The sequence below is a fragment of the Notamacropus eugenii genome, chromosome 6 (genome assembly GCF_028372415.1).
Source record: "Notamacropus eugenii isolate mMacEug1 chromosome 6, mMacEug1.pri_v2, whole genome shotgun sequence".
Taxonomy (NCBI): Eukaryota; Metazoa; Chordata; class Mammalia; order Diprotodontia; family Macropodidae; genus Notamacropus; species Notamacropus eugenii.
In genome coordinates, this window is record NC_092877.1 from 77,771,681 (window position 1) to 77,791,631 (window position 19,951).

At 38.4% G+C, this 19,951-nt stretch overlaps 1 protein-coding gene across 1 annotated transcript in view; it reads right to left on the reverse strand.

The window, feature by feature from the left end:
- LGI2 (leucine rich repeat LGI family member 2) overlaps positions 1-19,951 on the reverse strand; it is a 38,680-nt gene that overhangs the window by 11,321 nt on the left and 7,408 nt on the right. Inside the window, exons 4-6 of the mRNA XM_072620386.1 lie at positions 14,439-14,510; positions 6,857-6,928; positions 5,967-6,136 (exon numbers count right to left, since the gene is read on the reverse strand). Of these exons, the coding sequence (XP_072476487.1) occupies positions 5,967-6,136; positions 6,857-6,928; positions 14,439-14,510 (314 nt within the window). The remainder of the gene's footprint in view (positions 1-5,966; positions 6,137-6,856; positions 6,929-14,438; positions 14,511-19,951) is intronic.

The following is a 19,951-nucleotide window of genomic DNA, read 5'->3' on the forward strand; positions in this document are numbered from 1 at the left end:
TGATGAGGAGTGAGGAAGTAACCTGAATTTGGTAACTTTTGGACTCCCTGATTCTGTAGAGAAGTTGGGGGGGTTACTGTGAGATCTGGGTAGCCACAGGTGATTATTTATTTTTCATTACCATCTCATTAGTAATTTCTTTATTTTCAGGGACTTTGGTAGCAGCTCAGAGTTCTTCCCTGTATCCCTCTACAAAAGAGACCTAGCATCACACTCAAATGGCACTCTGTCTGTCTAACTGTGTGAGGATTAACTGAGTATTTTCTAAGAAGTGATGCTAGAGAGTAGTTCTATGACCTAGAGAATTCTGGGACTTGAAGAATCTCTAAAACACCATCAAATTATACATACTTTCCTGTGATGAATGATTAGCCTACACAATAAATGGGTAAATTTTACCCAGGTGTTCTCAGGGGATGGGGATTAGGCCTACAATTTCATTTATTTAAGAAATTCCCAAGTAAAGAAACTCCCTCTACCCATGCAGATTGGTTTCTCTGCAACCTTCATTTCTGGAGAACTGAGGGCATTAGTGACTTGCCCAGTATTGGGCAGCCAATTAGTATCAGAGATGGAACTTGAACCCAGGACTTCTTAGATGTAAAGCTACTTCTCTATCCACTACACCACACTGCCCTGCTATTGTCAACAGGGCCCAAGTTCAATATTGGTTAACTTTTAAGCACTGGAGATTGATGGCACAATGGTAAGTGATTTATGCCAGGAATGGATCTCTTTCCTGTCTCCTGCATTTCTCCATAAATCAAAAGCTCATTGGTTTTTTAAAATCTGGCACAAGAACTGCGTTTTCCACAAAGCTTTCTGTGACCACCCCAATCAAGTCTTCTCTCACTTCAAGATTCCTGGCTCTTACTATCTGTACCACTTGTTGAGCATGTATTATATACTCTCTTTGTTTTAAGCTATCATGTCTATTACTAATTTTTTATATGTTTATGCCTTTATCTCCCGCAGTAGATAGGGAGATATTTGAAGAAATTATTCATTTTTATGCTTTTATTCCCCATGCTGCTCTTGCACACAGTGGGTATTCAATAAACACTTGGGAATTTTATTTTTGCTTAGATTACCTTGCTACAGTCACTTCAATTGATAAGGGGCAAGGTGGAGGGAAGAAAGAGGAGAGAGATTTAGAGAAGTCAGGGGAACTGGGAGGGAGAGAAAGACAGAAAGAGACAGAGAGAGGAGAGAAAGAGAGAGAGAGAGAGAGAGAAAGAGAAAGAGAGAGAGAGAGAGAGATTTTACATGACCAAAAAAGTGAGGGAAAGATGAAAGAAGTGTAGAAAATGAGGGAGAAGTGAACTAAATAAGACCAGAAGTGTTGAAGAGGGGAGAAAAAGGGAAATAAGCAGCTGAAGAGACATCCTTGGGTTGGGTAGAGGAGGAGTTCCAGGCAAGGAGATAGAGGTAAGGGATGAAAAGACTATATGTCAAATAAATAAAGAAGTGAGGGCATAAGTCTAAGAAAGGATGATCTGTTCCAGTCACAACTAAATTCATATTCTGATGATAGTGATACTTTTAAAATCCTAGTCCTGTTTGCCAGCCAGACTTTTTGAGTGTATGGACAATACCTTCTTGCTTTGTATCCTCCACACTCCTCGTACTAGGACATACTCAAGTATACTCAATAATACTCATTAAATCAGGGCATATTCAATAAATCAGGTTTCTTCATGACCCCGTGTAGAGGTTTTCTTGGCAGAGATGCTGGTGTGGTTTGCTGTTTCCTTCATTTTACAGATGAGAAAACTGAGGCAAAGTGAGTTAAGTGACTTGTCCAGGGTCACGCAGCTAGTAAGTGTCTGAGGACAGATTTGAACTCAGGAAGATGAGTTTGACTCCAGGTCTGTCACTCTACGCACTCTGGAGCCACCTAGCTGCCCACTCAATAAATACTTGCTGGCTTAATGAGTGTTGACTCCTTCTTCCATAGGATTTCTCAGTAAAACTTGTGCATCTCAGAAAAAAAGCCAGTAGAAATTCCTTTCATCATTTCAGTTAGTCAAAAGCTACTGCTGTCAGTAGGCTCCAGCTGAATGAATTGATGCTTGTAGGAAAGAGATGGCTGGAGCAGAAAGGATGTCACTTCACTCTATGATAGACAGGAGATGAGTGGGATGGTCTAGGCACAGGAGGTGGGAAGAAACAAAAAGGGATCAGGGTGATGGTAGAGTAAGGTGTCCATCAACAGAAAGGAAGATAACACTAATAAAATTTGGAGTTCAGATAATTAGGCTTTGCTACAGATACTCAGCAATGAGGAAAACCAGGTTCATTCTGCTTTTGCTGACAGGGCTCATGGAAAAAGAAGAACAAGGCTTTGACAATTTTCTTGTAAATATAAAGATGACAAATGGAAAAGGGGGAAAGAGGGGGAGTTGATGGCAGTTACATGTTCACTGCTCTAAGAAGGTGTGGAAGGATACAAAGAATGCAGCTGTGTTCTTTTAATTACAACAGAGATGACTTTCAGTTTTCTTTATTGCGCTTCCTGTTTTATAAGTATAACCCAAATCTGCCAAGAGTGCCAAACAAGTCCCATCTCACTCATAACTCATGACTCTGCCTGGTTCACATTAGTCTCCTAACTGCACTCAATTCTCAGATACATTAATGTTCCATTAAATATGTGGTTCTTTTAAATTGGCAGGTTTCGTAATTCAGCAGTAGTTTTAGTCTTTAAAGAGTCATGAAATGAGAAGTTATAACTGCAAAAAGAGGAAGATAATTCAAAAAACAAATTCTCGAAACTCTGTCCTTTACTGGTTCCATTAAGTTCCCCTGTTGCTGAATCCTTTTTGTAAAAGTGTTTGCATATTCTTTATACATACTGAATATCTGACATAACGAAATCAGTTAATAACTGGAACTGTGAGTCTAATTCTTAATGGGAGACATTTAGACAAAAGGGAAGGATGAAAGGAAAAGGTGTGTGGGGGAATGAAGGCATTTACATAAAATCCCTCATTTACCATTAAATAGCAGTTAGCAGAAGCATCCTCATCCTGAAAGCCTCTCAAAGATGGCATATATTGGCATGACATCAGCTCATAAGTGATAAAGTATTAATAGGACTCTCTAGAGTCAGAGCTGCCACTTGTCTTCTCGTTGGATCAAGTTCATGATGTCAGTGGGGCTATTATAATTTAAATCTGACTCCCACTGGAATCAACAGAATTGCATGTGACTATTTATAGCACACTTACTAAATAAATTATACATGATATAGATCCTTTTGGGAGAGAAACTGCACATTAATGCATCGCTTTTGTTTGCATTTTCATTAGCCCCTGAAATGAGGGAGACTATAGGGCAATTAAGATGCAAAATTCACTCCCACAAAAGAATCTGGTGACTTCACCTTACACAGGTAATACTAGGAGAGAGCTAAAATTAGCCTGATGCTGGGAGTGGGAGGTAGGGGAAATGGAACTGTGAGCTCAATATGCACAGGTGAAACTTCACAGCAGTGACTTGTGGTGTGGATTGCTTCTGTCGCTTTGCTATAGGGCAGAAGAAACAACAGCCCACCTCTCCTCCATAGGGGTAAACGGAGATGACACGCTTAAATGCTCCAATTTCTGAAAGTGTGACTTGGGAGGAAAATTACATACTCCAAAAGAAACCTCTTTCCAAATACTTAGCATAGGCTCTAGCTTTGGGCTTTTCTTTTTTTCTGGGTATTATTCCTCAAGAAAGCTTTTCCTCCAGCCTTTATTAAAGTAATACAGGGAGCAAAGTAGGGTCTCAGCAAAGAAGGGGAAGCCAATAACTCATGATTTCTTGACCTAGTTTTTACAATGCAGTGTTTCTATGGCCTGGGCAAGTCATAATTTTTCTGTGCCAATTTCATTGCGAGGGAAGAAACTGAAGACTAGATGGTCGGTTCCTGTTACAGGAGGGAGGAAAAACAAAGCCAAAGATAGCTATTTTTTACCTTTTTTCAGGAAGTTTTATGACAACATGCTCCTGAAACCAGTCAGATGCTAATTCATGTTAACTAATGAAATGCCATTGATTCTGCATGGTTGAAAATCCATTATCAGGCCTCTATTAGCCCATGCATTCCAGGTTTAGGGTAGATTTCAGGTGCTGACCACTTTGGACCAAGCTACCTCCTTATTCCCATGTCACTTCATTTATATAGTTCCTACTAGGTACCAGGCACATGCTGAGTGTATTATCTCATTTCACTATTATCCCCATTTTATAGTTGAGGAAAATGAGGTAAACAGAGGTTAAGTGAGTTGCCCAAGGTGACATGCCTAGTAAGTCATATCTGAATCTGTCTGAAGGTAGATTTGAATTCAGATCCTGTACTTTTTAAGGTGATGCTTCATGGGATTCTATTTCCGGAATCTCCCCTAACATAGAGCCTTTTCAGGTACCCAGATCTCCCCTCTGCTCCAAGGAGACCTCACCTATCCAGGACATTAGAACCCTAATGTCCTAAAGTTGATAAGGTGTTCATATTCCAGGATACATAGAGAGAAACTGGAATGAACAAGGAGGAAGGACAAGGTGCACCAGGCCAAGTTAATTACTTAGAGCATGTCTCTCCACTGAAGAGATGGGGAAAAGAGAAAGGATGAAAAACTGGAGGTCAGACAAAAGGTCTGGTGGGGGATTGGGTTGGGAATATTTGACATAAATATCAATGGTTAACAGGTTTCTGATAGATAATAAATGGTCTCCCTAGTAGTTGGCAAAAGATTAAAGCACATTCACATTTAATCTCAAAAGATCTAGGCACACAAAAAAGTCCCTGTCCAAACATGAATGACAAGATGGGGACAGAATTTCAAGGTCTTCCTGAAATTCCAGGTTTTCCATTAGGCCAAAACAAATTGCTTGCATGGCTAACTATTCACAAAGATCAAATTCTAAAAAATCATTTTCATTTTGTGGTTTGTTTTTTCATTGAATGGACCCTGAAATAATAAATACAGGAAATATGGTACAATGGGAAAAGCTCTGATTGGATATGAATCCAGAAAATGGGTCCAAATTCTGGCTCTGCCACTTACTATGTGAATCTGGGCAAATCACCTCCCTTTTTCTGAGTCTCAGTCTCATCCTGTGCATAATTTTCAGATGATCTCCAGGTAAGTCTCCCAGCTTGAACATTCTGTTGTATGTTTTTGGCTCTGACTACCTAGTTTCACTTTTTTCCCCTTGAATTTGCATTCTTTATTCTCATAGCATCTCCTTTAGCATGCCCTGGGGCTTTGGAGATATCAACTATCAGTCTAAATGCTTATTTTTATGTATTTGGTAAGTAACTTTCATACCATTCCTTTAGTGATTCGCTTTATCTTTAAAGCTGGCCTTAAAAGAGGGAAAAATTCAGATCTTTTCATCTTGAAGACATATAACTGATATTTTGTTGTGCTGCTCCATGCAGTTAATATTTTAATTTTGTTATCTGATAACCTTCAAAAAAACATAAACTGGAACCTTGAGGTTATTCTCAGGATATTACTTTGGGGGAAAAAAATCAAATTGTCATAAAAAAAATTTCCCCTGGATGTACAAACACTCATTGTTGATGCACTTTCTATTTTAACACTAATTGCAATTTACCTAACCATACCCTTTCACAAGGAGCTGCCTGATTGATTTATTGAGTCAAAGGGCTGACTAATGAAATCGGAATCATAGAGCAGATCATGATTAAACCTAGAGGAATTTTAATTCCCTGACTCTTTTGATATTCTTTTGGAATAAAATTTCACCTCCAATTCTTTTTCCTTATCTTATTGTATTAACTTCGTCTAGAATTGTGAATTCTTCCTAAAATAGTTTTAATACTAGAACGTCTCCCCTTTGAAGCTTCTGTTCCATTCCCCATAGACATTCTAACAGATAAAAAAAAAAGAAATTGTTCTAAATATGAATCTTCAATCAGTTATGGTGTGGTTAAAAAGATACATTCTGAATACCTGTAGTGGTGCATTCATAATCAAAACTGGCCACATCATTTAACTTCTTTTCCTGATATTCTGGTGGACCAATACATAGGACATCAGAAACAGTGGAATTTGTCATCTTTAACCACAAATACAACCACTTGGCTTTGCAGTCACACTCAAACTTATTGCCCCTTAAATCTCTAAAAAAACACACAGAAATAGACATGTTTGAAATAGTTGGTAGTAATGCGAAACAGTAGCACTGTTAGTACCCTAATATATTTAATTCCCCAAGACATTGGATCTGGTTTTTGAAATTTCCCATTCATTACAACCTACTTCTTTTCACCTGTCACAACAATTTTATTTAAAGGTCTTCTGGGCTCAGGATTTTGGTTTTATGGTAAAGAGAGAGCACTTGTTGCTCTCTCAAAAACTCTACAGGATGACGCATCACCCTCTCTTTAAATACTATTGAAATGCTCACTGTTCCATGCAAAACAAGTCTGATATAAGAATCCTACTGACACGGGTTCTCACCCACTCAAACAGGACATAACAGGAAGATATTTCACAAGTACAACTGAAACATTGAGTTGTCTAAACTAAGCCTGGCCAAAAACAAAATCTGACAAACACCATGAAATAGGTAATAGCCAATCACCATGGGGGTGGGTGTTAAAGTAGAAGAGCCCACCTTTAAGTCTAACTTAATCTTAATAAAAATGCATTTGAAAATAACAAAAGCTAACACAATGTACACTGCACACACAATATACATACAAATAACACAGTATACTCTAGTTTTATCACAGATTTCATAAGAATGCAAACAAAAGGGGGCAAGGGGAAACATTTAAAGTCCACAATTAACTAGACCGTAATGGCAAGCAACTATAAATGTGGTTTGCATTACTTACAGTTCAATGAGTGAATCTAAATCACTGAAGACATCCCTTGGGAGTGTTTTTATGTGGTTATTGGCCAAAGAACTGGAAGAAGAAAGTTACATTTCAATAAGATTATTAACTTTATTTCTCTTCATTCTAAAGTCACTTAAATAAAGCTAATGATGTAAAATAAAGACCTAATGCCTTCAAGTCAGAAATATTCAACTTTATCAGTGGATTCTGGGATTGGGAAATCAGTTAGTTACACACAGAAAAAGCATTGCTACTCAGACTGTATTTTAGAGTCTGGATTCTTAGGACAATAATTCATAATTATATGGTAATATATGATTGTAATCACGAAGCAATATTAAGCATCTGTCTCTTTCATTCAAGAACAATTTATAAAGTATTTCATCGGTTAAAACAAAACAAAACCTCATTTATAGAATGACAGGCTATATAGTAGATAACCTCTAAAGTCCTTTTCAATATTAATATTCTATGATTATATGACATCATTCCTTCCTTCAAAGAATTATACATGGTCCATCCATAATCATTTTAATATCTTGAGGATAGAAAAAAGAAAGGGATTTAAGAAAGGGCTCAGTAAAGTACCTGGTTGCAAAGTTATTTTATGTCTTGGTTTCTAAAGCTTGAATATGTAAAGGAATTAAACCCTTAGCAGACCCCCAAGGACCTGGGCTCTTCAGAGAATTGCCTGTCATAAGCAGTTATTTTCTCATTAACCAAAAGTTGATTCTTAGCACGGGAAATAGGAAGAATCTGGCAAGTTGCACTGTGCTTTTACTAAATCCAAGCTTTTCTCTGAAATAAAAATTGAGTCCTCCAGTGAGGCTACAGGACTACAAATAATCTCTGATGAAACAAAGCCGGGTGTGGCCCAAAAGACAACAGAATGATAAGTTAACTACAGCATAGAATCAACAATGATTGGCGTGCAAGAAGAGATAACATCCAAAAGACATGCAGTCACTCCATAAGTGGAAAAAGAAATGGGACAGTCATGTAGTGAGAGTGAGGTACAACACAGAGACAGCCTGAGGATTGCACTGATATCTGGATGAAGGCATTCCAGCCCCTTATCTACCCAGAATACTTGGTGGACCCTTTCCTGAGGTTTTATAGGAGGGCATGGAAAGAAGTCACTCAGAACACAAAAAGTGTGAAGGTATAGATAGGTACCAACATTGGTAGGATCATGGAGCCTTGGAAAAATTGAAGTAGCCAAAGTTAAATGGAAATCCTTTCTGTTTCAACTCACTGTTGAAAAAACTCTTTGTAGACACCTCCCCTCACTACTGTGCTATGGTGGCGGGGAGGGTCCATGGACTTGAAACATGGCATATAGGTCAGGGTTGGGGTTTTTTTGATGTATTGGTCACTGTGCTAATTTTTTTGTTCTTTCTCCTTACTTTTTCTTTCTTTCTTTCTTTTTTTTTACAAACATTGTTTGTTATATAAGATACCTCTCTGGAATGGGGGAGAGTTTTTTACATTGCCTTAATTTCTCCCTATATCCCCGCACCCCTGTAAGGATACAGGGTACAATTTAGGCAGTGTAAAAAACAAACAAAAAAAAATAATAAAGTTTTTTTAAACCTTCTAAACTATGCTAATGTATTCACTGCAGATAGGGTTATGAATTGATCCAAACTTTCTGGGGGGGATGAAATTATGAAAAAAAGTGACTAAACTGTTTGCATCCCTGTGCTGGGATTGTACCCCCAAGGACAGTAAGAAAAGACCCATTTGTATGAAAGTATTCATAACAGAAGTATTTGTTAATAGCAAGAAATAAATCATGAGCCTAACTTAGAGGCTAATTGAACCAAGTGTGAGCTCTATAAATGTAATCACATAATTCTGTGCCATGGGGAACAAGAAATATGTAAAAGTCGATGAAATGTGAGAAGCCTTGGATGAAGAGAGTAAAGAGAGCAAAACCAAATACAGAATACATAAAATGATGACAATGTAACCGAAGACACAACGCAACGACCCAACTTGAGCCACAAAGCTCAAGCTGAACAACGGATGATGCTGCCACCAATTTATTAGAACTGAAACAGGTATCATTCCTTTTTGCTAAACATAAATTACGAAAGTGGAAATTCACATATGCTGTCAATTTAAATCATTTTGGGGGGTGGTTTCCACTTAATATTATTTAAGGAATGTACTTTTAGGGCTTTTTTCATAGGTTTGCTAGGATATAGCTACTGTATCAACACCAAAAGTGCCAAAATTTTAAAATATAAACAAATTAAATAAAATGTATTACTTCACTTTCCAACTTGAGTAAATAGTCTATAACAGCCACCGCTAGGATTCTTTGTCATAATTCAGGATCTCTAAGCACCTCAGGATCATTCTGAACACAAACAACTGCTGTATAGGTCTATGAATGTAGAAAGTTTAGGAGATTGAATGTGACCTGACCACAAGAGATAGTTTTGAAGATATTTTCCAAACACCTAAATCCTTTATATGGACAACTTTCCTGGGGTGGTTACTGCTCTCTTTCTCTTGAAATAAAAAGTATTCAGGGCTTGGGAAATTCAGTTGATTGAAGTAAGAATATTTTGAGGAGCTAAGGTCAAAATGAAACAGCAACTACCCTATGTATCTGATCATAGAATCAGCCCACCAAAATCCTGTTGCCAAAATTATCTAGATTGCCTACCTTGATCAAACCCAAAGCTAGAGGAGACCTCAGAAATCACTTAATTCACAGTAAAGGCTAGAAAGGAAAAACAATGTCTCCAATAAGTCACTGGCTCTCTATTTCAACTAAAAATCCTGTTGTTTATTTTATTTCTGAAATGAAATAACTAAGATTCTGTGTCCTTTAAGATTTTTAAGTTTAGGAGAAAGCACATTCCCTAAATGAGAGTCATAGAGTGGCAATGTCCCTTTACACTTTCCAACATGATTTGTGTGTCTCTGGCCTGCCAGTTTCAGGTAATTGAATGTGAATGCTGGTGAGGTTCACTACGGTGAAACATGAAACTGAATGTTGATGCACAAAGTCCAGACCATGAGCACTGTTTGTCAGAGGAGTGGGGTCCTTAGGGACAACCGGGAGTCTCCTCAGCATTAAGGAGTTCAAATAGACTTCAGACATTACCTAGTACAACTCCAGTCTAGAGAAGTTCCTTTACAAACCAGGCTCCTATGAGGCTGTTGTATCTGTGTATATGTGTGTGTGTGTGTGAGAGAGAGAGAGAGAGAGCACACATGAACATATAGACATGCAAAATATCTGATGACAAGGAAACGGGACTCAAGAAAAAGGATATCACAAGGATGTGGAAGCAAAGGAAGATTTGTTTGGTTCTTACTTTGCCAAATTTAATATACATTTAACAATTTTAAATTTTTTGCAGGTTACAGCTTTCATCTCATTTAAAATATTGATTTGAACATTTTATTCCTTGATAGTTACTAAACTTAAAATGTAACAGTTACCCTCAAAAAGAAATGTGACTTTAAAAAAAATCAAGGTACCCAAAGTTACTTTCAAATGAGTGTTGGTACTGTCAAAACAGTCACTTAGGGTGGCTATATGCTTCTTATTTTGAAGCAAATAAGGAGCATATTGGACAAAGAGCTAGATGTGGAGTCAGGAAGGCCCAGGTTCAAATATAACTTTTACTGGCTGTGTAACCCTGGGTAAGTTATCTAAACCTCTCACGCTCATCTTCCTCACCAGGAAAATAAGGATAACAAAAGCACATTAAGTGAGCTGAATTCTCAAAGGATTATATACACATTAGTTGCTGTTAATAGTTCTGCTGTAGCAGAACAAACATAAGATTTGGAGTCAGGTGACTAGGGTCAAAGGGCCAATTTGAACATTGAACGTCCCTTCGCACCTATGGGCATCTGTATCTTCATCCACAAAATGGGAACAGTACTCACTCATCCTACATCTTGGCTGTTGTGAGAAAAGCACTTTATGAACCTTATAGCACTACAGAAATGTGTTATTATTATTAATTTTAACCATGCTGCCATTGAACAAAACATTTCTTCATTAAGAAATACCCTTAAGCCTATATATAGTGTATTCTACTGAGTATCATCATGGGACAGTGCAGGGGAGGGCAGAGGAGGGTGTCACAATATTTAACTTTTAAGGATGGATTTGATTTTGATTCTTGGAAACATCCAGAAGTCATTTGGAATCAAATTTTACGAATGGGGGGGATCAACTTTGTTTAGTGCCATTTGGGGTAAGACAAAATATAATTATAATAGAAATAAGGTCATGAGATGTTGGGTTTGGGGTTTTGTTTTTGGTTTTGGGGGGATTTTTTTGTTACTGGTGTTTTTTGCATGCTTCATAAATGACCCTTGAAGGCAATTCCAAAAAAGGATCCAGAAAAATTCTTTCTGCCAGTGACTTACTGGAATAAATATAGAACTTCCCAGGGTACTAATTAGAATGATGATACCCACCTGAATCATAACTCTATTTGTTGAGGTTTTTAACCCCATCACTTTATATACCACATCTTGTATATACATATGTAGAGCAACAAAGCTGAGGGCTATGTATTTTAGTGCTCTTAGTGCCTGTCACAGTGCCTTGTATATTTCCTTGCATTTTCTATTATGCTCTGTGTGTGGTGACAATTACGATCATTTGTTCATGGACTTGCCCAGGGCCAGGGATATGTTAGTGACTAGAGCTTCCCAACCTTTTTTATTCCAAGGTTGCCTAATAATTTCTGCATTTTCCTCACATCTGCACTGTTGAAAATCTGTGTATAAATGGCAAAGGCTGACCTATGCAGCAGGTGTTGGAATTCTTCAAATGGAACGTTCTTGACTATGATAAACACAAGGAAAAGAGAACAGTCTTTGGACCTGGTCTGAGAACCTAAAAACAAGTTATTGGTGTTTCTGTCTTCTCTTCCTGTCCCTTCCTTCCCCAAGCTACTTATGGACAGGAACTGTCGTATTTCATCTTCACCCCTCAGCTCATCTAACTCTACCTGACCTTCAGACCCAGCTAAAGTCCCACGTCTTCCATGAAGCTCTAATCTAGCCTCCTCTGAGCTCTCTCTTCCTTGAACTCTTTTATAGCATATACAGTGGGGCAGCTAGGGGGTGCAGTGGATAGAGCCCCAGTGCAGGAGTCAGGAGGATCTGAGCTCAAATCTCACCTCAGACACTTGACACTCACTAGCTGTGTGACCTTGGACAAGTCACTTAACCCTAACTGTCTCATCTTGGGTTATCTCCAGTCATCCTGATGAATATCTGGTCACTGGATTCAGATGGCTCTGGAGGAGAAGTGAGGCTGGTGACCTGCACAACCCTCCCTCACTCAAAGTCAAGTGCAAGTCATGTCATTATTTCTCTGATGGCATGGTCTTTGACAATGAAGGATGAACATACCACATAGCATATACAGTTAAAACCACCCCATTAAGTCTTCAATTACAGACTGCCTTGTATTTTTTTTTTGCTCTTTCACATGTGTTAGTGTTACCCCTTAACTAGGAAGTAAATTCTTCAAGAATGAGGACCATGTCTAATTGTATTTATCTTTCACTGTCTAATAAAGGGATGAGCATGTGCTCAATAAATACATGTTGGTTCACTGATTGTTGAACCAGATATCCCCAGTTGCAAACTATTCCCCAAGGAAGTGATGTGCCCTTGGAAGCTATGTTTTCTATGTTGGAAACTACACTTAGTACAGAAAGAATTTAGTGCATCCTCTGTGAAGGACCTAACCAACGACCACTTAAACACCGGAAAATTATAGAAGCATGGACCCCAAAGGGACAAAAAGTTTCTCTCTGTTTTACACACACACACTTTCTCTACAGGCTCAATTTCACTTCTGCCTCAACACCAGAACTTGTACTTCAAGGTCATATAAGTGAGTCAATAGGTAATTGGGTCAACTACACTTTTCAATCTGGCCCAGATCGGCCAGTCAAATAGCCATAACCTTTGTTAACAATCTATCCATAGCCTTGGCAAAAAACCAAACCAAGAAAAATGCTCTTTTTTTTTCATTTGTAAAATAAGAAAATGAGACTAGGGGAGCTCTAAGACCCCTTCTAGCTCAACCATTCCATGATCTATAGTTGTCTAGCCTCCACTCGAAAACTACTCCCTTTCTCATTTAAAGGCACCAGGACTCTGTTCATTACTGCTGTTTGCCAGCTGTTCAGAATTGTTTGCTTATGAAAACCTGTTCTTGCCAACAAAACTGTTTTGGCTGAGCATGCCTAATTCAGATTGCAATTCCATGGAAGAGACCCAAACTTCTTCATAGGATAGGGAAGGCAATAAGATATAGGAACTTGACACAGGAGTTGCCTCTGAAAAGATTCAGGGCCCTGGAAGAAGGAAAGTCATCTGAGAAAAAAAATATCAACCCAACTGAGACTTCTAGAACACTTTCTAGGTTCAATTTCTGTGTTTGTAAAGATATTTTTCCTAACTTTCAGTACCCTCTCTCATTCTCTCTCACTCCCTTGGTATTCTTTTACCCCAGGCAAGATACTAAAGTTGTTTATCAAGAGTACTCAGCAAGGTGGACAATCTATCCACGCTAATGGATCTAGCTGGAACCAATTTCTGTTAAGATAACTATACTTTTTTAAAGGGTATTTTCTCCACACCATCTCCCCCTTTAAATTTTCTTTCTACTACGTACAATTGATTATGGCTGGGCAATATTGCCCTCTTTAAATACCACAGGATGCTTTGTTTTTCATATGGATGTGCTCTGGTTCCTAAGTAATCAAAGACAATGGGATATTTTTACATTTTCAGAAATGCATAATGATTTTGAGTTTTCATGAATTTGTAACAAAAAGGAGGTGTTGCTGCCTCATTTTGAAGTATCAAGTCAAATCTATTGCCATTTTTTTAAGGAAAAAGGTCATTAAGAAAGTTATAACTCAAGTCATGAATTAATTCCACATTAAAAAAAATTGTGTAAAACTCAAATTAAAGAAATCATTAAAATGTACCATGGTATGAGAGAAAAGAATTCAGGATGGAAAGTTATGAAAAAAAAAGAACCTACTCATTCTTCAGTGTTAGAGAAATCATAATTTTAGGGGGTCTTTGTTCTCCCATCAGTCTAATGAAGAGAATGGGTTGGATCACCTTTAAGATCCCTTTCAGTAAAATTCTACTAATTTGGCTAAATTAAAAATTCTTCATTGAACTTGTTCAGAGTTCTATTTCCACTGAAAAGGAAAACCTTCCGGTTGTTATCCCCTCCACTTAGAAACAGGCCACCTCCCTCCCCAAAGTTCACTTTGACTTTGCAGGAAGGTTGGCACACAAAACTGGTCTAACACAATGAAGAAAGAGGACATGCACAACAGTGATCAAAAATGGAGATCAGAGACTTGTAGAAATGGGAGAATGATACAAATTAGCAGGAGTATCATAAACGATTGAGGAATGCCTCTGACCGAGTTAAAACTGGATTCTTTGAGAGAGTCCTGCCACACAGTAATAACTGCACAAGTGAACAAAGACATGCCCAGCAAGATGCATCTCACTCTGCACATCAATGGTTCCCAACACAGTTTAAAGGACTTACAGGTGAGTCAGGTCACGGAGCCCACGGAATGCATTTCTTGAAATGGTTTCAATTTTGTTTCCTTCGATGAATCTACAAAGAAAAACAAGCATTGTTAACTGCATTCTGTCATCTTAACATTTTAAAAATCATTTTCACACTGGTCCCTGATCAATCTCAGAAAGTATAACTGAATAAAAAGGATCTTTGAAGAATGCCAGTTTATGTACCAAGAATTCTCAACGCAGGGTAGGAGAGTATACATGAATGTGCTTGCCTGTATGTGTGTGTGTGTATGTTTGTGTGTGTGTGTGTGCATGCACTCCTTTTAATAGTGGCATTAAAACACTGAGAGCTGGAGACAATGTACATAAAAATGCTTTGAAAATAATAAAGCTCCTTAAATATGTGCAAGGTGGAATCATTATAGCAATAGCAGAACATTTCTAGGTACACCCCCAACTCCAATCCACTTTGGTTTCAATGTCTCTGACTGTTAAGACAATTCAGTGGTTGCATACAGGTACTCATAGCCCTAGTTCAGACCCTCATCTTTTCACATTAGACTATTGTAATTGTCTCCCAATTGGTCCTCCAGCTTTCAGTCTCTTACTTTTCCGATCCATCCATACTGCACCACCTGGGTCATCTTAATGTACTAGGGCACCATCATTTCTCTACTTAAAACCTTCAATGGGTTGCGAATAAAATTTAAACTCCTGGCATTCAATGCCCTTTGTCTCAAGCTTTAACTAAGTCCTCCCACGTTCTCTTATGCTACTTTCCTTCACATACTTTTCATTCTTGCTAAACTAGACTACTTACCATAGTCCACTATTATCATCATGTCCTGCCCAATCAGACCTCTTAATTTGTTCACACTGTCCCTTCCTATACCTAGGATGAAGTCATTCCTCCTCTCCTCTCTCTTCATCTTCATTTATTAAAGTCCCTTTCTTCCTTTAAAGCCTAAATGAGATGCCAACTGCTCCATGAAGACTTCCATGACCACCCCCTAGGTGAACATGATCTCTCCCACCTCAAATTTTTCATAGCACTTAGCCTGGCCATCTCCTTTACACCTACTTCATTCTTTCTTGTATCATGGTTACTATGTCCCTGTTCTTCTCATTTGAAGGCAGACTCTCTCAGAGCAGGGACTATCTTGGATCTACATTTGTGTCTCCAGCACTGGAGATTTAGCAGATACCTTGCACAAAGTAGGTAGTGAATGTGTTCATTGAACTGAATGGCCCTATGGGCATTCCTATGGGAATGCATCCCCTATTCAAGTATTTATTCCAGAAGAGTGGTAGAAAAATGGCTTGCTTTTAACAAAGAGGAGAGATCACTTAATATCTGGAATAAATTACTCCCTGAAAATTTGTATATAAATTAAAAACTTGCATGTTGTACAACTTTATTTTGTACCTAATTCTCATTATTCTAGGAAATATTTTGGAAGTACTTGTGTCTAGGAAGTAAAAGAGATTAAGGAAGTGAATAAAACTATGGTCATTCACTCAACCAATATTCATTTAATACCTTTTTTGTAATCAACTGATCAATTAAAAAGCATTCACTAGGCACTTACTAATGCTAAGCACTTCTCTAAATGCTGACGGTATGAGGAAAAGGCAAAAAACTATTCCCACCTTCAAGAAACTTACTTACATTCTAAGGGGGGAGCACCATACACATAACTAGTTATATACGAGATAGCTTCAGAGTCAAAGGAAGGTAACCCAAGAGGAGATAGAGCAGTTGGGGACTAAGAGAGGATTCTTGCAGAAGGTGGCACTTGAGCTGAGAACTGAGGGAAGACAAGGAGATAAAAGGCAAAGAGGATGCAAGAGAACATTCCAGGCATGGAGAACAGGCACCAAAAAGGATACAGAGCTGGGACATGGAGCATTGTGTTTGAGGAACAGCAGGGAGTATAAGAAGACTGGAAAAATAGGAAAGGACCAGGTTGTGCAAAGCTTTAAATGCTAAGAGTTGATCTAAGAAGTAATAGGGAACCATTAGAGTTTATTAAGTAGGTTATGACATGTTTAGACCTCCATCTCAGGAAAATCACTTTGACAGGAGGATAGACATGAGGGAGTTGAAACTAGAAGGCGATTTCAACAGTACAAGTGAGAGGTGATTAGGGCTGATTTAGGCAAGTGGCTGTGTGAGTGGAGAGATGGGAACCATTGTGCAAAATGAAATCATCAGATTCGGCAACTAAATGGACACATGGGATGAGTGAGAATGAGAATCAAGGACAGCACTGAGGTTGCAAACATGGGTGACTCGAAAGCTAATAAAACAATACTCAACAGTAACAGGGGAATCTGGAAGAGGAGTGGGTTTAGAGGGGAAAGATAAGTTCTGTTTTGGACATATTGAATTGGAGATACCTACATGGCATCCAGTTTGAAATGTCAGTTTGGCAGTTGATAATGAGGGACTGGAGAAAGATTAGGGATGGATAGATAGATCTTGGAATCACTGGCATAGAGATTATAATTGGACCCATGGAAGCTGATAAAGACATGAAGTGAGAGAATATACATAAAAAAGAAAGAAGATAGTCAGGTCAGAAACTTGGGGAAACTATTCCCAGCTCACAAAGAACTTATGATCTAGTAGCAAGTCCCACTTGGTACAGAACTCACCATCCTTGTCCACAAGAAGCTTATGACCTAGTAGGAAGTCCCGCTTGGCACAGAAATCACTGTCTCTGTCCACAAAGAGATTATGATCTACTAGAAAATCTTATTTGTCTATATCACACTATTCCTGCCCACAAGAAGCTTACGATCTCATAGGAGGTATCCTTTGGTTCATGTCATTTGTCCAGCTTGCCAAGCAGAGCAGCAGCTATGACAGTGGCTAAAGCAGTTCTCTCCTATTGCTAGCACAGTAACATAAGAACTTGATTCTTCCCTTCCTGTTTATACAAAAACTCAATATGTAGAATTTTTCCTATATGGAATATGATTCAGGGAATAGAACCTGTATCCAAGTCTCCTGTAGTCATACCAGTAACTCAGAAATCCCTTAAGGCAGACTTTCTCAAATTCCAGAATTGAGAAGCAAGATGATGTAGTGGAAGAAAAACTACTGAATCTGGAGCCAAAAGATCTGGCTAGTAAAGGGCTATGTAACCATAAGCAAGTCACTTTCTTCTCTCTGAGTTTTAATTTCCCCTTCTGTTAAAGAGCATAATAATATTTGTCTTACCTAGCTCATGAGTGCCAGGACCATCAAGTAAAATAATGTTCATAAAGTGCTTCATAAACCATGAAGCACTAGAGCTGTCACCTAACTCTTGTTCCAAGAAGCTCATTCCCCAATTTACCAACTGCATAGTAAGAAAAATCTACAGAGTGAGTAGGTGTTCACTGAGGAATACCAGTAACAGCTGTGGACGACTCAAATCACAAAATCTGATACATCTTCTGAACATAAACAACACCCATACAGAATCTTAATTTGGTTGTATCTGTGGCTCTGAATTTGCCCAGTGTTAACAATAATATAACATGACTACTTGGCCTAATGATGCAATTGCTTAGAAACATGGTTAAAGACAAAGCATCTAGAGTACTGGATGTAGTTCTAGAAGGGCATTGACCAGCAGGAGTATCTCCAGAGAAGGGTCACCAGAATGGTCAAAGGGCTAGAGACCACCCCCCCCCCCATGCTTGTTCTGAAGTGGGAAGAGAAAACTTGGGAGACTTGTAGGGGAAAATGAGAGTGCCATCGAGTAACTGAGGGGCTGTTCAATACAAGAGGCTCATTCTACTAGAATTAGGACCAATGGCATATTTAAACTCATCCAGAAGGGAAAACTGTCTCCCAACTGGAGCTGTCCAAAAGTGAAATAGGCTGCCTTGTGAGGAATTTGGCTTTACTAGAGCTTTTCCTGCAAAGCCTGGATGACCACTTGTCCAGGAGAGAGCAGAAAGGATTCCTTAACTGGAACAGATATGCCCTGAGGTCCCTAAAACTCTGTGGTCCAGGGGGCTACCTTGCCATTGCTTGACCCAGTCACTAGCACATGTATTCCTGAGCAAGTAGACTACTTGAAAGTTGCTCTCAAGGCCTAAAAGCCACCAGGAAAAGAAATAAAGGAGGAGGCAAACATCTCATACACCTGTGCTAAAAGTGATTTAGCCTAGAAATGTTTGGTTCCCTTTATTAAGCTATTGACTCTATGGAGCAAAGATGCTATAAGGTTTATAAAGGTTATTATGGCTTCCTTATCTACCTTATAGGACTGTTCAGGAAAAAGTGCTAAGAAACATAAATTACCATCATCATTAGTTACCATTATCATTATTTTTTGGATGAGAAGGGATATGGACCTGTGATTTCATAATTTTGGGAATCCCCTCAACTAAGACAGGTCAATGGCTCATCTTTGACCATACCAGAAGCAGATCTTGAACCCAAGGTTTTGTGAACTCTGAGGTCAGACCTCTCTACTATGCCACACTGTGTCTCCATGAACATTATTATATTGTCCATGGAGCTGCTGAGGAACATATGGAATTTGTATTCTAACAAGAGAGCACTACACTGAAATTTTAGTCCAAGGCACTTACCTGCCATATTACCTTGTCTTGAAGAAGACTGTCTTGGGAAAAATACTGAATGCAAAAGAATGTTCCCATGCTATTCCACCATCATTGTACATTTACAAAGAGATCTTGGCTTGTAAAATCAGAGATTTACGATGTTGAAAATTTCAACTGCCATTAGTAAAGAACAATAATAATAATGGAAAATTTTATGATGATCTGCAGTATGGGCTATTTGAAATTCTGCAAGGTTCTAGTTTCTTATTCTAATTCAGTCCCTAAAGTGCCCCTTCTAGGACATGAAACTAATAGTTTTGCATACACACATTCACACTCACTGGCTTTCACAGACTCTGATGAAGCTTTGAATTCATGTTACGCCACATTCCTGATGCTGAAAATAGAATGCGGGAAATTATTTCTTGCAAAGTCATTTCTTCCTTCCATGCTGAAAATTAATACAGAAGGACTTATCTAGTAACCAGCATGTGTTTCGAATTTTAAAATATACCTGTTGATTTCAGATAAGAAAATAGGCAAGGCTTTCAAAATCCCTTTGAATGCTAAGTAGGGAAAACCAACCTGATAACAGGATTAATGCTATTAAAATGTTTAAAAGATTGCAGAACGAAAGGACTTGAGGGGAAAAGAATGAAAGTGGAAAGAAGAAATAGGAATTTGGTGGAAAAGTCAAAAACAGACAGGAGGCTATAAATCTGAAAAGGGAGAAAAAAATGAGCAGAGAAAAGTCAGAACAGCAGAACACAGGAGAAACTGTAAACAGGATGACAAGGGACAATCAAAACAAGGACTGTGAAGTTTTCTACAAAGATGGGGATAATGGACTCCAGGAAAAGCAGTCTCGCACATCCTTTGTCTCTACGTCTAGCTGATATCAGCAAATCATTGAGTAGTTACAGAGAGTTAAAAATATCCAACGTAGGAAGCTTCATTTGTGCT